The sequence below is a fragment of the Zootoca vivipara genome, chromosome 6 (assembly GCF_963506605.1).
Source record: "Zootoca vivipara chromosome 6, rZooViv1.1, whole genome shotgun sequence".
Lineage (NCBI taxonomy): Eukaryota > Metazoa > Chordata > Lepidosauria > Squamata > Lacertidae > Zootoca > Zootoca vivipara.
This window is the reverse complement of record NC_083281.1, coordinates 47437367-47453053: the sequence shown is the minus strand read 5'-3', so window position 1 is coordinate 47453053 and position 15687 is coordinate 47437367. Positions and strand designations below refer to the sequence as shown.

General features: G+C 45.9%; 1 protein-coding gene across 7 annotated transcripts in view; it reads right to left on the bottom strand.

Annotated features, from left to right (window-relative positions):
• Positions 1 to 15687, bottom strand: part of HYDIN (HYDIN axonemal central pair apparatus protein) — a 174777-nt gene that overhangs the window by 134459 nt on the left and 24631 nt on the right. For all 7 annotated transcript variants that reach the window (XR_009557771.1, XM_060275916.1, XM_060275918.1 and 4 more), the window contains 5 exons: positions 13955 to 14138; positions 8119 to 8218; positions 4514 to 4632; positions 3458 to 3681; positions 2924 to 2991 (listed from right to left, as the gene is read on the bottom strand). Coding sequence is in view for 6 of the 7 variants with exons in the window: in XM_060275916.1 (XP_060131899.1) it covers positions 2924 to 2991; positions 3458 to 3681; positions 4514 to 4632; positions 8119 to 8218; positions 13955 to 14138 (695 nt within the window). In the remaining variant the exon portion in view is untranslated. The remainder of the gene's footprint in view (positions 1 to 2923; positions 2992 to 3457; positions 3682 to 4513; positions 4633 to 8118; positions 8219 to 13954; positions 14139 to 15687) is intronic.

Below are 15687 nucleotides of genomic sequence, written 5' to 3'. Positions count from 1 at the left end.
AAAAGGAGTTTGTGCCTATGGCCCACACAGCAAGCGCACAGGCCTATGTCATATAGCAACTCTAGGGGAAGAGCAACAACTCTTCCCCTAGAGGTATAGGTGTTCTGAAGGAATAACCATACAGTACATGGTTTGCAAGGAGAGTGAGGTTCCTAAATGACACTCCAAGCCAGCCAGCCCCAAACTGTGGCCCTTCAGATGTTTTTGCCTATAACTCCCATGATCCCTAGCTATCAGGAACAGTGGTCAGGGTTGATGGGAATTGTAGTCCAAAACATCTGGAGGGGCAAAGTTTGGGGGTGCCTGCTCCAAGCCATATGCTAGAAGGGAAGACAACCCTACACCCACTTCTCAAGGCTAATTTCCAATCTACACAGTTTCTAGACCACTCTTAATCCAAGACAACTCCAGGATAAGCATAAATAGGCACAAAAGGTAGATCAACACAAAAAGGTACAATGTGTGTTTAGTCGTTTAGTCGTGTCCAACTCTTCGTGACCCCATGACCAGAGCACGCCAGGTACTCTAGGTATATAGGTACAATAGGCATAAGTAAAAAAAAAATCATACTAACAGTTTAATATAACAGATTAACAAAATGTCACAGTGAAACAGAGAAACAGAACTATAAAAACTACAATGTAAACTATGTCACATCACAAAAAAGATTGTCCTATTGGTGCCACTTGAAGTATGTTGTCCACAGGCATGCCTCATTTTACTGCATTTCGCTTTACGTATTGCACTTTGCAGATATTGCTCCTTATGAGGATGTGGGTTCAGCTGCAGGCAGCCCAGCCACTTCCAGTGGGAGGAAGCCCACCCACCACCTGCCAATACCCCTCTTCTGGGCACAGCAGTGGAGCTGGCAAGGGCTATATCCGGGTTTCCCCCCCTTCAGCCTCTGCAGCCAGGTGGGCCTGGATTAGTATACAGTACAGTGTAAACATAATTTTTATATATCACTGGGAAACAAAATAAATTGTGTGACTCATTTTATTGCGATATTCACTTTAGTGTGATGTTCTGGAAAAGAACCTGCAGTATCTCCAAGATATGTCTGTATTTGCAAATGAGAGCACCCCCCCCCTCTCAACTTTGGAATGCCCTCCCCACTCAGGGCTTTTCCTTTTAAAATACATCACATACTTCCACTACAGAAGGCACTCAGAACAGGGCCTTGATCAAAGATCTTAAGACATGGGAAGAGGAACTCCACCATGTATTTGGGTCTCAGGCTTTCTAAGCTTTTAAAAGGGCCAGCACTCAGAATTGGGCTCAGAAGCAAAGAAGCAGCCATGCAGTTCTTTCAAAATTGATTCTATATGAACCTACCTGGCTGTACCAGTCAAAATTCTGGGATTTGAGTTCTGCACTAATGGAAGCTCAAATGGAAGCTTCCAAGCCATCTTTAAGGGAAGCCTCATATATAAAGCCATTACAAATGATCCAGACATGAGGTTATCTATGTATTGATCACCATGACCAAGGTATTCTGGTCTGGCTACAACATTCTGAACCAGCTGGAATTTCGAAACACTCTTCAAAGGCAGCTCTCCAGGTAGGCCAGCCAGCAGCCAAGGCATCAAAAAGGACTCGATTGGATTTTTATTTCTAATTTATTCATCAAAAACAAAGAGGTGAGGGCTAAAATGAAATGGTGTTGAGAAATGGAAAATGTGCAGAAAAAGTAATGAGTTCTCTTGAATAACAGGAATATGGAGCAGGATGGGGCAGGTTATGGTGGCTATCAAGCACCAATTACGCCTTCAGCCACACCACTATTGATTTCACATTTAAACGTCAGATTGTCTTTAATGAGGCTGGGACAGAGGAGCCAGGATCAACACTGGAATGCAAATTATCTGAAATAATGAGTTAAGAATATATTGGGGAAGATGAGTTTGCAGCAGGAAGAGGGAAACAAATACAGGCCTGCAAGGAGAACAGGGGGGTTGAATAGCTACATCAGCAATAGGAACATAACAAGAGGATCAGACCAACAGTCCACCTAGCCCAGCCACAGTGGTGAGGCAGATGCCTCTGGAAGTCCATAAGATGGAAAGACAGCTCTCCTTTCCTCATTGATTTGATGGTTTTTAGAGCTGGAACCCTCAAGGTTCAGAGGCAGTCCATTTAGCTATCATAGCTAATCAGTTTTGAAAGACATTAACTGGTCTTTTTTATTATTCAAAGCCAGTGACCATCATTTGTTCTCGCAATAATGAATTCCATAAGGAAATTATGCATTGCATAAAGTGGTACTTTATTTGGTCTTTCCTGAAACTAATCCCAGTCAACCCTAATCCTTCCTGAAGATTTCTTTATTTGTATTTCCTCAGCTCTTGGTTCTTCGCCACCCCCATCCCATCTACTTTTGTTAGGCTCTCTTAGAACAGCTTCCACCTCTTTCTTCAAAACCCACCTTAAAACTCACTTCGCAATCACCATTTCCTGGAGAAGAACCAATGCCTCACCTTGAGCACACTCTCAGCTGCCCTTACCTAGCCCTCCCCATCCTATTATTTCTATTCCTGCAAAATGCATGTTCTAAGACAAGCTGGTACTCCCTACAGTTGGTGGCAATGCTGGCTAGGGCTGATGGGAGTACTGGTCCAAAACAGCTGGAAGGCCACAGAGGTTGGGGAAGGCTACTCTAAGTCATCTGGGTATGAAGGGACAAACCCATTATGATTTCCATGCACTGCTCTTTGTGAGCACCTGGGTGGTAGCCCTTAGTAGGAAACAGAACACTAGTGTATTAGATGGATGTTGGTCTGCTTGAGCAACACATTTATTATGTCCTTAAAGCCAGTCTAGCCTACAAGTAGGATTCACAACTGCCCTTGTTTTTAAAGAAATCTAACTAATAATTATAATTAATAATAACAACAACAACAATCCACAAATAGTGCAAACTTACCAAAGGAGACATCCCCAAAATCAAGGGATGGGACATTGAAATGAAATGTCGGTCCAATGACGCAGCCCCTGAGAGGGAAAACAGAGACTCCTTTGTAACAGGACTCAGAGAAAAGTCACCTTTAGCTGAAGGATTAAGCAGAACTTTTAGGGCCAAAGGCTCCCACCCTGCCTTTGCAACATACAAGTGTGGTTGTCAGGGGACCAAGGGAGAGAGTTATGCTTGAATTGTTGTGGAATACAGAATCTAACACCAGATGCATTTGAATATACATGCACATGTGCACATATGTGCACACACACTCATCTTTGTCACAGACTACAGCTCAAGACAGCAGTAGAGAACTGGGACCTCCATTGTCTGAATAACCCCCTTCTTGAGTTATGAATGTGATGGACCTCAGGAAGTGGGTTGTCAGTATAGCTTTGTGTGTCTGTATCTCTACAAAAATGTTTTCTTTTTAAACATCAGTTTTACCTCGAAACTTCCCTAGGGATATGCATGAAACTCATTGCCACAGTTTCTCCAGCTTACCTAATCACTAAGATCACAGGCTGGGGAGATCCATTCACACTGAATTTGAACTCTTCAAAGAATTGTCCCAGGATGGTACAGCTGAAGGTGACCTGAATGGCCTGGTGGCCTCCTGGCTCAATTATTCCTTCACTGGGCTGAAATGTGAAACAGGCACCCAGGGCCGTGGATGGCCATACCAGGCTGAAGAGGGCATCAATAGCTCCTTTGTTAGAAAGGATAGCCTGCAGCAAGGGAGGGAAAAAGATGAAAACAATCTTAATTCTCAAAGAAGCATGGGCGTAGGCAGGGGGCAGGGGGGGCAATTGCCCCCCCTAGAAGCAAAAGGCTGAGGGGCGCAGGCGTGGCAGCCCCAGGCTCCCGCTCCCGATGCGAAGCTCCAGAGGCGCGCGGGGACCGTAAGCGGAGGAGCGCTAAGCAGCGGGGAGCGTAAGCGGAGGAGGCAGCCACAGGCTCGCGTTCCCCGCGCGCCCCTGGAGCTTCGCGCCGGGAGCAGGAGCCTGGGGCCGCCTCCTCGGAAGACCTGGGAGGCGGAGGAGGCAGCCACAAGCTTGCACTCCCCGCGCACCTCTGGAGCTTCGCGCCGGGAGCCTGGGGCCGCCTCCTCGGAAGAGCTGGGCGGCGCAGGCAACGTAGCCCCACCCACATTCCCACTGTGGCCCCTCCCCTCCCGCCCCTTGCCCCACCCCTTGCCCCCCCTAATTTTGATCCTGGGTACGCCCCTGCAAAGAAGCAACTCATTTACATTTCTGTTAAAACTGGTGCTGCTGTCTCCAACTTCCATTCTATTGTTACCATCATCACAGATGTCTAGATTACAAAATCCTTGGCTAGGAATGTGGGAGGTTGGCTTCTATGAACCAAAGGTAGATAAGAGTATTGGACTTTAGACAGGGAGACATGAGTTCAAAACCTCACTCAGCTATGGCTCTGACTGGATGGCCTTGGATATCCTGCTTCTCTTAGCCTAAGTGACCTCAAAGGATAAAACAATGTGAATGCCCTAAGCTCATGGAAGAAAGGCAGAGCACAGCTCTGATGAAAAACAGGACTCACCTCATAACTGTGGGCTGAGCCAACAAAAATTTTCCCAACATCCAGCTGGTCAAAGTTGAAAAGCAGCTTGGGAGCCATGGCCTCTCCTTTGATGCGCAGAGGGAGCCGGGTCTCTCGCCCTGGGAAGATGAGAATCTACCTTTAGGATATGAACTCAAAAGATACTGAGTGGAAGGAAGCACTAAAGCAAAAAAGTGAAACTGGTCTGACAGAAATAGTTGAAACAACAGCTAGGGTTTTGTCTGACCATCACAACTGTTTTGCACAAGTTGTAATTTCAAAGTTACATCAATTTCTGAAAAAGCATGAAAAGTTAATGTTGGGATATTCTAATCAATGCATCAAACTCAAGAGAAATGGTGCAGAGAGGGCTAAAACTCAGAAGCAGGTCCATACTTTGAGCACCCGAGTAGACAGATATATAGCCAGGAAGCCAACTCAAGCAAGGCAAGCTCAAACATTGTAGATGACAGCTGACAGTCTTGTAACAGCATGTGTGTGCATGACTTTCTCTGGTCATGCAGATTTACAGTGTTGTATCTAGCTACATTATACTTAGAGTAGGTTTACTGATTAACTTAGGTTCATTAATCTCTGAGTCTCCTCTGACTTACTTGGAGTCCTGGATCCATCATGTTGCCTGGACGCTAATATTATTACTTTGGTTTGAGCCCAACACACTAGGAGGAAGAGCTCTGCTCAAAGGGTAAAGCTCCTGGTTAATAATAACTGAGTCTTTCTGGTGGGCTTTCCAGGGAAGTATCACTCCCCCTGGGCTTTAGATGAAAGTATATATACTTTATAGAAGAAGAAGAAACCCACTGTGTAAGTGGATGCTTTAATTTGTAGTCTGTGTGGCACATCCATTTGTTGAATCCTCTGCTTTAGCCCTTAAAAAGTTCGTGTTCTCTCTCTCATCACTGCATGGGGTTTGCTTGGCAACAACCACACATGGTAATTAGCACAAATGTGTACTAACACACTGCATTTGTGTCTGGCAGCTAAACCGCTGTCCCTGTTCTGCTTTCAGCCAAGGGAGATGTTTTAACTCTTTCCTCCTTATAATTCCATATTGTGGGACTGTCACAGCCTTCCAGGGTTAGGCCTGCAAATGATCCATGGGAAGGGACAGCAGTGAGGGCATAGTTATGTCAGGGAGAAGCCAAAGTCCAGAGCAGCAAACAAAAATAAGAGCAGCCAGGGGCAAGAACATAGCCATGGTCATATGGGGTGGTCAAGTTCCGAAAGGCAGCAGTCTAGAAGAGTGAGATGCAGCATGGGAATTTCTAGAGCAGTTACTCCCTCAGGAGGGACAGTTATATAAGCCTGGCAGTCAAGTTCCTATTGGCTCCCAAGATCAGTTGGTCCAGCTAGGCAGATCAATAGTTCCTTCTGCCTGAGAGCTGTCCCCTGCATGACAGAAGCAAAGTACGAGGCAAAGAACCCTTATTCCTTACATTAGGTCTCTTCATTTTTTCGTATCCTTCTGTTCTGATTTTTTTCCTGTTATCCTCTCTAGTTTTCTAGTACCTTCCTGTGTCCCAACTCTCTTCCCCTATTCTGTATCTTTGTGCATTTTCTCTCATCACTTCTTATTTACACAATACATTACTAGCTCATATTATTTCATTCAACTGAATCTTTTTCTTTTTAAATAATAGGACGTTGAGGTTCCTTTATTTCAGGTGGTCTATTTCTAATTACAGTTGGCTTTCATGCACCCAAGTTCTTAGTTCTCTGTTGTCAAAATAAGGCTGTCAACCCCTATTTTGATGCATGTTCTTATAGCACCTAAAGTTAGTTTAAGGACTTCATAAATTATTTTTACTACTGTTGTTATTAAAGCTGAAGAAAATTGTGAAGTTTTCTGCTGTACTTGTATTTGAAGTGCTATCCATCCTTCCAGATGTTTTTGCCACTGAAGCTAAGCAGGCTAGCTCTGATCAGCAGCTGGGTAGAACACTGCCTGAAAACTGGTCTGCCCCCAATCCCATGTATGTCACCTTGGGTTCCAGGATGCAAGAAAGGCAGAATATAAACCATACTATAAAGAAAAAGACCCAGTTAAGGCTGGTCCATTAACTGTCCCACCAACCTTGGTCTGCCATCAGCCAGTCCCCACCTGTCTGCTTTCGTACATCTGTTCCAGGGCTGCTGGCACTGGCTGTCAGTTTTCTCCTCAATCTCTGTGTTGTCATTAAGTAGAGAGGAGGATGGGGGCAAAACTAGAATTGGTTGGCTCTGCCTCTCTTTGGCTCTAGCTCCACTTCCTACTGGCCTCTCTGCCTTCCACCAGCCACCACCATAGCTGCCAAGTTTTCGCTTTTCTCGCGAGGAAGCCTATTCAGCATAAGGGAAAACCCCTGTAAAAAAGGGATAACTTGGCAGCTATGGCCACCACTGATTAGACCTTCCCAGTCCTATACTGGGGATCAGCAGTCAAGTTCTTCAAGGAATAGCTAGCAAGTTGTCAACAAATATAAATTTCTTCTTCCCTCTCCATGGAACCCTGATGGATCAATGTGGCTTATTGTGAGTGGCTGATCATAATACCATTTCTACGTGCTCTTGCAAAGACCACAAGGATATGGTTGTTTTCTTGAAAGAGTACAAAGTACTACTGTTTCTCTACTCCAAATATGTCCTCCTCCCAGCAATACTTTTCCCTCCCACTGCATTTGATACTCACATTCAGTGTTCCACATGTTTGTGGTGGAAACATTTGAAACAACGTTGAGAGAAACTAAGTTTGGGTAAAATGATATGGAGCAGAAAAGTGGCTATGGAGAAAGGGTTACACACTCCTTCCCTCCCCCAACTTCTCTTCCATTCAAGATTTCACACACACACACACACACACACACACACACACAGAGAGAGAGAGAGAGAGAGAGAGAGAGAGAGAGAGAGAGAGAGAGAGAGAGAGAGAGAGAGAGAGAGAGAGAGAGAGAGAGAGAGAGAGAGAGAGAGAGAGAGAGAGAGAAGGGAATGTGTCAGCAGCTGCTATTATTGCAAAGACAGCTGTGCTGTGCTCCTCCTCCTGCTGCCTGGGTCGGGGAAGTAAATACAAAAAACAGACCCCTGTGTTGCAATTCAAACGAGAATCAAACATAGAGCAACACGCGACCATACATGGGAATGCAATGTCAATGTCGGGGTCGGGGAAGTGGCAGGAGCAATGCTCCCCTGGTCTCAGCCTCTGGCCAGGTTGGGGGTGGCCAAACATGGAAGGAGAGAGAGAGGAAAGATTCACATGGCCTTTCTGCCACCACCACCCCACACACACTAGCAGCACGATTTCCATGCCTCCTTGGGCCTGCACCCTAGGCAGGGGCCAACCTCACCAATGGCTAGGTATGCTCCAGTCCAGAGCCTGCAACAACACACTGCTTCTCTGCAAAGGGCAAACAAACATGCTCAGGGCTGGTTTCTTTCCTCTTGTCAAGCAGAGCAGGCTTGAATATGTGATTCAGACTGTGCTAGGCACCTCCCAATCAAGCTGGCAGGCATCTGATATAACTGGGAGGCCTACTGATCCAGACTTCAGAAAGTCTGAAAGCACCTAACATATCCCATAATGACAGTGTGAGGCGGGAATATCATACCTGAGATATCGCAGTATACAGTTCGGTGATAAACCCCAGCTTCTTGTGGCCTGAAAATCACGCTGATTTCGGTTGTGGAATCGGGCCAAACCTCTCCCTCCTAAAGATGGAAGGAAAGTGATATGTGAGGTCTTTCAAAAACACTTTAAGCACCACACTTCCAGCTCTGCCCTCTCAACATGAAGCAGGTCTAAATAATCCTTTCAACCTGGGGAGCAGGAAGTGCAGCATTTGCTGGATTGTCTTCTGTGTTCAAATATTCCAACAAGACATGGCAAGGCAGTTTCCCAACCCAAAATTAGGGGCACCTGGGGCCTCTGAAAAGTCCCCTTCCCCTTGCTAAGCTATCCCATACCATCTTTACTCAGTTTCACACATCCAAGTCTCATCCTCCCTACTCCTGTCTGTGCACTAGCTTAATAAGACCTCCTTCTTCAAAAACAGTGTCCCACCAAGTGGCAGGTGCCAGCAGCAAACATGTGCTTGTGGCTATTTGCTTTATGCTCTGCTTGTAAGCTTTCCAGAGGCATTTGACAGGCCTCCATTGGAAACAGAATTCTGGACTAGGTGACACAAAGTGGGGGCTGAGACCCTAATGCTAGAGGACCCAATGGAGCACCTCACTTTTTCCTCCAAGACATCTAAAGCACCTCTAAGAGCCCAAGCATTCCTTCAAGGAAGAAGATACCACCTTCTTACCCAAGCAGGTTCTTTAATTGCTCTGTTGACGAACCAACCAGTGCTCAATGGAGCAGCACTCTCCTTTCCCAAGACTTGGGCATTATGGTCTTGACAGTGACCGTTTGAGTCACTGAAACAACACACCTGACTCATGCTCAGTGTGTATTCCAACAACTCTCTCTGCTAAACCTTTTGCAGTAATGGTCTTTGGCTGGCTGCCTTCCATTTTATACTCGTGCCTTTCATTTTTTTTACTGTATGTATGTAACACTTTACTGTACATTGAGCATTAGGAAGCTGTCATACACATAGTCAGCCCTCTGGTTCATCTAGCTCAGTATTGTCTACTATTATTATAAATTAAATTAAATTAAATTTGTATACTGCCCTGTATCTGTAGATCCCAGGGCAGTTCACAACATAAAATTACAATATAAAACACATACACAATACATAATGAAAATAAGAACAAAAACAGAACAACCCCCCCTCCCAGTCTACACTGACTGGCAGCAACTCTACAGGGTTTCAGGCAGGGGACATGTATTGTTGACAAATCTGAAGATCATAGTTGCTACTCTCACGTCAAATATTTGACTAAGGCACCAGAAAAGGAACATTGAACTCTGTGTATCACAGGATATGGCTTTCCAATCTAATGTTGGCATGATTATTACTTTACCTTGCTTTCTTTCAAACCACATACAATAAAGTCACATCGGCCTTTGACAGAAGCCTGGCAGAAGTCAAGGTATATTGGTTGGATCAAGTGCTTAGAACTTTATCCACAAAATCCATTAAGTTATCAAAAAAGACCTGGTATGGCTTGTTGTTTAGAAAAACATATTGTTATCAGAACTAATGGTATTTTCCTCTTACTGCTTACAACCAAACACATGAGCTAGTTCGTCCACACATGAGCTGAGAAGCAGAGGTTTAGAGCTAAGTGTGCTGGATGGTCAGTGCACACAAATGAGTGGGCATTTCATTTCAGGGGTCTTGCAGCTCTTACCAAGAGCCTGCAAAATAACAGCCCATGTTGAAGGGTCAGCGAGCAGGACAGATTCAGATAGGTTGGTTGTGTAGCCCTCATTTCATGCCACAATCAGCAAGACCAAGGATGCCCTTATATATGGAGCTAGCTTACCAGGCTCCTTCCTACTTGGCCTCTCAGAGTTTCGGATGCAGCCCAATAATGTTATAAGAATTGCATCACTGGAATTGCTGTTTGTTCCCAGTATCCTGACTTCCCCAGGAAACCAGAAAGTCAGACACACCCAGGTAAAACCACCCTGTTAAGAATGGAGCCATTACAAGCCCATTGCCTTAGTGTTGCCTCCTTGGCACACATTCCCAGACAGTCCTTCCCCTATTGGCTGGAGTCATCACCAGAATATCTAAGCTTGCAGGCCCACCCTCAAAATATTATGGGCTCATTCATCAGTGGACTGACAAATGCAATACATCACCAGCTAATTAAAAGGAACTTGCTCTGGAAAATATGCATTTGCCAAGTGGCCTTCTAGGCGGTTGAGTTTAGCTGTGTTTCAGCTTTTATTTGCTGCTGCAACAATCTGATAAGAGGGTATAAAAAGTTAAGATTCCTGACAGAGCAGCATGTTTAAAGGGGAGGGCAGTGATGTCCTGTCAAGGGCAGTGCAATAGCAGCACACACCTTACCTCCCTTTGCTTCTGGTTTCCATTTCCAAGGAGTCAGCTCGCACATGTTCACAATGTGACTTGCAGCTAATAGATGTTGCAAATGGAATCAAAGCTATTCAGCAGTTAGAAGAGCAAAAGCCACCTGGGCTTCCCCCACAGCTTTTTTGCTGACAGATCATGCTTCTTTGCAAAACCAAATCAAGCTAAATTTGAGATGTACTCTGAAAGTCAGAGTTGCATAACCATTTATTTCCCATGGGCTTGGAAAGATGTTCAGATCATTTGGCTTTTTACTTTCCACAAACATATTCTTTTTTTAAAGTTGGGTTTCTTTATTTTTCCATAACCCTTTAGTTTCAGAATCTGTCCTCACGTTGCTTTGTTCAAGCAACAAGATTAGACCAGACCACAAAGAGCTTAGATCTGCAGCCCAGAAACAACTCTTTACTAACACCACTTACTGACTAGGTGACTCTGACTCACCAGTGGGTCTCTGGAGTGATGCCTGCAGACTAGTGAAAACAACAAATCATCTTGGATATAGCCTAGTTGGCTTTTGTCATTTACTGGTTCCCTGCTGGAGATCTTGCTCTTCACATACAGTTTTCACAGTGTGAGAACTTCAGTTCCAGATTTCCTGCCTTAAGTAGCAGGTTGGACTAGGTAGCCTACAAGGACCTCAGTCCCACAGGAGTCAGTAACAGCATAGCTGTCAACCCTCCCTTTTTTGCGGGAAACTCCCTTATTCCAAGCCACAGCTGTCAGCCTTCCCTTTTTTTGCTGGAAATCCCCTTATTCCAGTGCCATTTCCCACTGCTATCCTGGATTGTTAGATATACCGTAGACTGTCCCCAGGACAGGTGAGGCTGCTGCTGATCCCTTATTTTCAAATCCGAAATTTGAAAGCCATGAGTGACAGCCACCAACCTAGGTGGCTTTAAAAGAGGATTCACCAAATTCATGGAGAGGGTTTCTGAATACCATTTGCTGGAAATCACAGGAAGAGAGAGTGCTCTTGTACTCTGCTCCTGCTTGTGGGTTTGCCACAGGCATCTGGTTGGCCACTGTGAGAACAGGATCCTGGGTCAGATGGGCCACTGGCCTGATCCAGCAGGCTCTTCATGTTCTTACAGCTCCCTTTCCAAGCTCTAAGGTTCTATGACAACATCATCCAAGGTATAAGGTTTTGGAAAAAACAGAGATAACAATAATTACAAGCTTTTCTGCTTGCAAGCAAGGTTTTAATTGGTGTCAGCAGAAGAGAAAGCTGAATCTCCCAACATCCAGCTTCATTGAATGACCCCCAGTGAGGTCTAGTTTCAAGAGAGAGGGAGAAATTTATCTGTCTACTTTCTCCACACTACAAATAATTTTATACAACTCTGATGTCATCCCCCTACTCAAGAGCACAGCAACAAAGTTTGCGAGAATGGCTGAAGGAGCTGCACATGCTTAGCCTTAGCCTGGAGAAGAGCAGATTAACGGGAGGCATGATAGGGGTCTTCAAATATCTGAAGGGCTGTCAGTCATGCAGAAGATGGGAAAGGCGTGTTCCCTGTTGTTCCAGACTACAGGAAATGGCAAGGAAGCAGGTAGCAAGAGTTGTTCAACTGTGGAACAGGCTCCCTTAGCTAGTGGTATGCTTTCTTCCTCTGGAGGTATTTAAGCAGAGACTGGATGACCAACTGCCAGGGATGCTGTAGCTGCACACCCTGCCCTGCAGAAATGACCTCCCTCATTCCTTTCAATGCTATGATTTTATGGGAGGGAATGTCCTAGTGCTGGGTCCGAGGATGGTGTACAGCTCCACTATTGATGGAGGTGCCCTCATAATTTTGTTGTTGTTGTTGTTGTTTAGTCATGTCCGACTCTTCGTGACCCCATGGACCAGAGCACGCCAGGCACTCCTGTCTTCCACTGCCTCCCGCAGTTTGGTCAGACTCATGTTGGTAGCTTCGAGAACACTGTCCAACCATCTCATCTTCTATCTCCTTCTCCTTGTGCCCTCAATCTTTCCCAACATCAGGGGCTTTTCCAGGGAGTCTTCTCTTCTCATGAGGTGGCCAAAGTATTGGAGCCTCAGCTTCAGGATCTGTCCTTCCAGTGAGCACTCAGGGCTGATTTCCTTCAGAATGGATAGGTTTGATCTTCTTGAAGTCCATGGGACTCAAGAGTCTCCTCCAGCACCATAATTCAAAAGCACCAATTCTTCGGCCATCAGCCTTCTTTATGGTCCAGCTCTCACTTCCATACATCACTACTGGGAAAACCATAGCTTTAACTATACAGACCTTTGTTGGCAAGGTGATGTCTCTGCTTTTTAAGATGCTGTCTAGGTTTGTCATTGCTTTTCTCCCAAGAAGCAGGCGTCTTTTAATTACGTGACTGCTGTCACCATCTGCAGTGATCATGGAACCCAAGAAAGTAAAATCTCTCACTGCCTCCATTTCTTCCCCTTCTACTTGCCAGGAGGTGATGGGACCAGTGGCCATGATCTTAGTTTTTTTGATGTTGAGCTTCAGACCATATTTTGCACTCTCCTCTTTCACCCTCATTAAAAGGTTCTTCAATTCCTCCTCACTTTCTGCCATCAAGGTTGTGTCATCAGCATATCTGAGGTTGTTGATGTTTCTTCCTCATAATTGTAAGAAGTGTTAAATATGGCTTCTGCCCAGTGCTACCCCCATCCTATCAATGACTGCACTTTTTAAACCATGCTCTGCTAGCATATATTTAGTGCAGAACAGCTGCAATGGCAGAGCATTCTGCTAGCATACCTGTGGTGTTTCATTGGCCTTATCTTTCATGGTGGTAGTCATGGGTGCAATCAGGATTTTGAGGGGCAGGTTTTTTTGGGGGGCAGAACCTCAAATTTGTATTGATTTGTATTTAGGGGGGCAGCTGTCTGCCACCCTACCAGGGCTACACCCATAGTGGCAGTGCATCTTGCATTCTGCCAAATCCAAGAGCCCCTCAGCCAACATAGCTCAAACACAGGATTGCTTGGTCAGCCTTCCATCTCCAGTGTGAGGAGAATAACAGATACAGTGGTACCTTGGTTCTGAAACGTAATCCATTCCGGAAGTCCGTTCAACTTCCGAAACGTTTGAAAACCAAGGCGTGGATTCTGATTAGTGCTAGCGCCCCAGAAACAATAGCTAACAGCTGCATCGGACGTTTGGCTTCCAAAAAACATTCGAAAACTTGGACACTTACTTCTGGGTTCTCAGTGTTCGAGAGCCGAAATATTCGAGTACCAAGGCATTCTAGAACCAAGGTTCTACTGTATATGCAATTTGACGCTGTTCTTTTTAATAGAAAGGAAGGAAGGAAGGGAGAGGGGGGAAAGGAATTTCCCTCACAAAGTTTGGGTGAGGATTACTGAGAATACCCAAAAGCTTCTTTAGAACACAGCATGCAAATAGCAGAACACAGCATACAAATGGCATAGGCACTCCTATGCTTGTCATAATTTCTAAGCACAGTTTCTTACCAGAGGCTCAACAGTAAAAACGTGATTGTTGAAGAGCATGGAGTCTTCCTGCACCCTGGCCTGGCGGTTCTGAAAGGTACGGGTAACAATGGAGAGATGCTCACGAAGATCAGGATGCATATTACACTCAGCCAGGAGCTCATCCAGCATACCCTCTTCCTCAGCCTGCAGTGTATGGCATAGCCTGGAGCCGCAGGGGAAAGGAAGGAGGAAATGGATCATGTACTGTAATAGGCAACTTGGAGCCAAGGAGGGTTGGCTGCAAGCTGGGAAACTGGAGTCTCCATAGAAGAGAGCAAGAGAGGATGGCGGGAACTCTCAGGCTACAACTGGCATTTGCTTGCAGGATAAACAGCAGGTTTTCAAGGTTTGGGGGAATGTTGAGACCAATCCCTCCAGCTCTGACAGCCAACACATCAAGTAGCCGTCTTGGGATCCTAATTCTCATGACAAGGTAAAAGTGTCCAGAAATGAAGAGTCTGCTCTGCATTCAGCCCTGAAATTCACCTTCCCATGAAGAGCTTAGATCAGACCAGCATAATGTAGTGCTTAACGGGTAGGCCCAGCCCAAGGCATTTCATTGCCTGAGGCAAAGGACAAGACACCAACTCTCTCTCCCAATTCCAAGTACAAGAGCCAACCAACTGGCAGCTGAATCTTATTTTAACACTGGTGATGGGGCAGCATCCTCTTTCACTGCACCTGGGGGGGGGAGTGTTTACAGGGATGCTGCATGACTCACACACCTCTGTCTGCTCCCCACCCCTCAGCAGCTGCCACCAGAGATGACTCTTTCATTCTGCCTAACAGTAGGGCCAGCCTGTTTACAAGTCACAATTCAGGCAGCTATGGTACCGGTAATCCTGCATGTGGATCCTGTGCTGAGGGACCTCTCCTTGCAGCCCCAAACCCCATTACTTGCTCAGATCTGGGTCCCCATAGGAACAAAAATCACCCCCTCACTTCCTCCCAATTGTGCAGTTATGGAGAGGCTGTGTCAGCCACAGGGATCCAGAGGGGTGGAAGCAGGGAAAGGAAGGGGCTGAACTCATCCTCACTTCTGCCCCACTGGAGATGGAGGGCAAACATCATGCTCCCTCTGGGCATCAGCACTGAGACTTAGCAGCAGGGGCTGGAGTCTGAGAAGGGTGTCAGAATCTGGGTGCTGCTGCCTCCCCTCCCTCTCAGCACCCTGCACCTATCCTTGAAGACCCTCCTTTTATTGAGGGAGAAGGGAAGGAACCCTGGAAGCTCCTGGCTTGTAACTCTGAGCCCCCTTACCCCAAGTTGTTCCTCTTTCTCCTTGGGGCATATAGCCCATACACTCACTGGCCTCAAGTCTCACTCTGACCAAAGAGGAAGGTTACAGCTACTGTAGTGTCGCCTGCAGTCTGGTCCTTTAGGGAAGCCACAGGTGCCTTCAAATCCACAGCAAGTAGAAGGCAAGGACCAGCCCACCAACTCAGCCCCAGACATCCTGCCACAGATCCCTTCCATTCTCGTAGCTACACCTGCCACCCCATCCCCACCCCATTTCTCCACCTGTTCTGTGCCTCTCAGAGAGCTCTAGACTCTGATGGCAGCAGAGTCTGCTGCTAGAGATGAATGAGTCTGGAAGTTTCGGTTTCTTTCCATTTCTCATTTTCCAACTCTTCAGGTCACCACATTTCCACATCCGCTAGCATTAGCTTTTTAAAAAAAAACTCATCATAAAATTTATCTGTGCTTTAGTG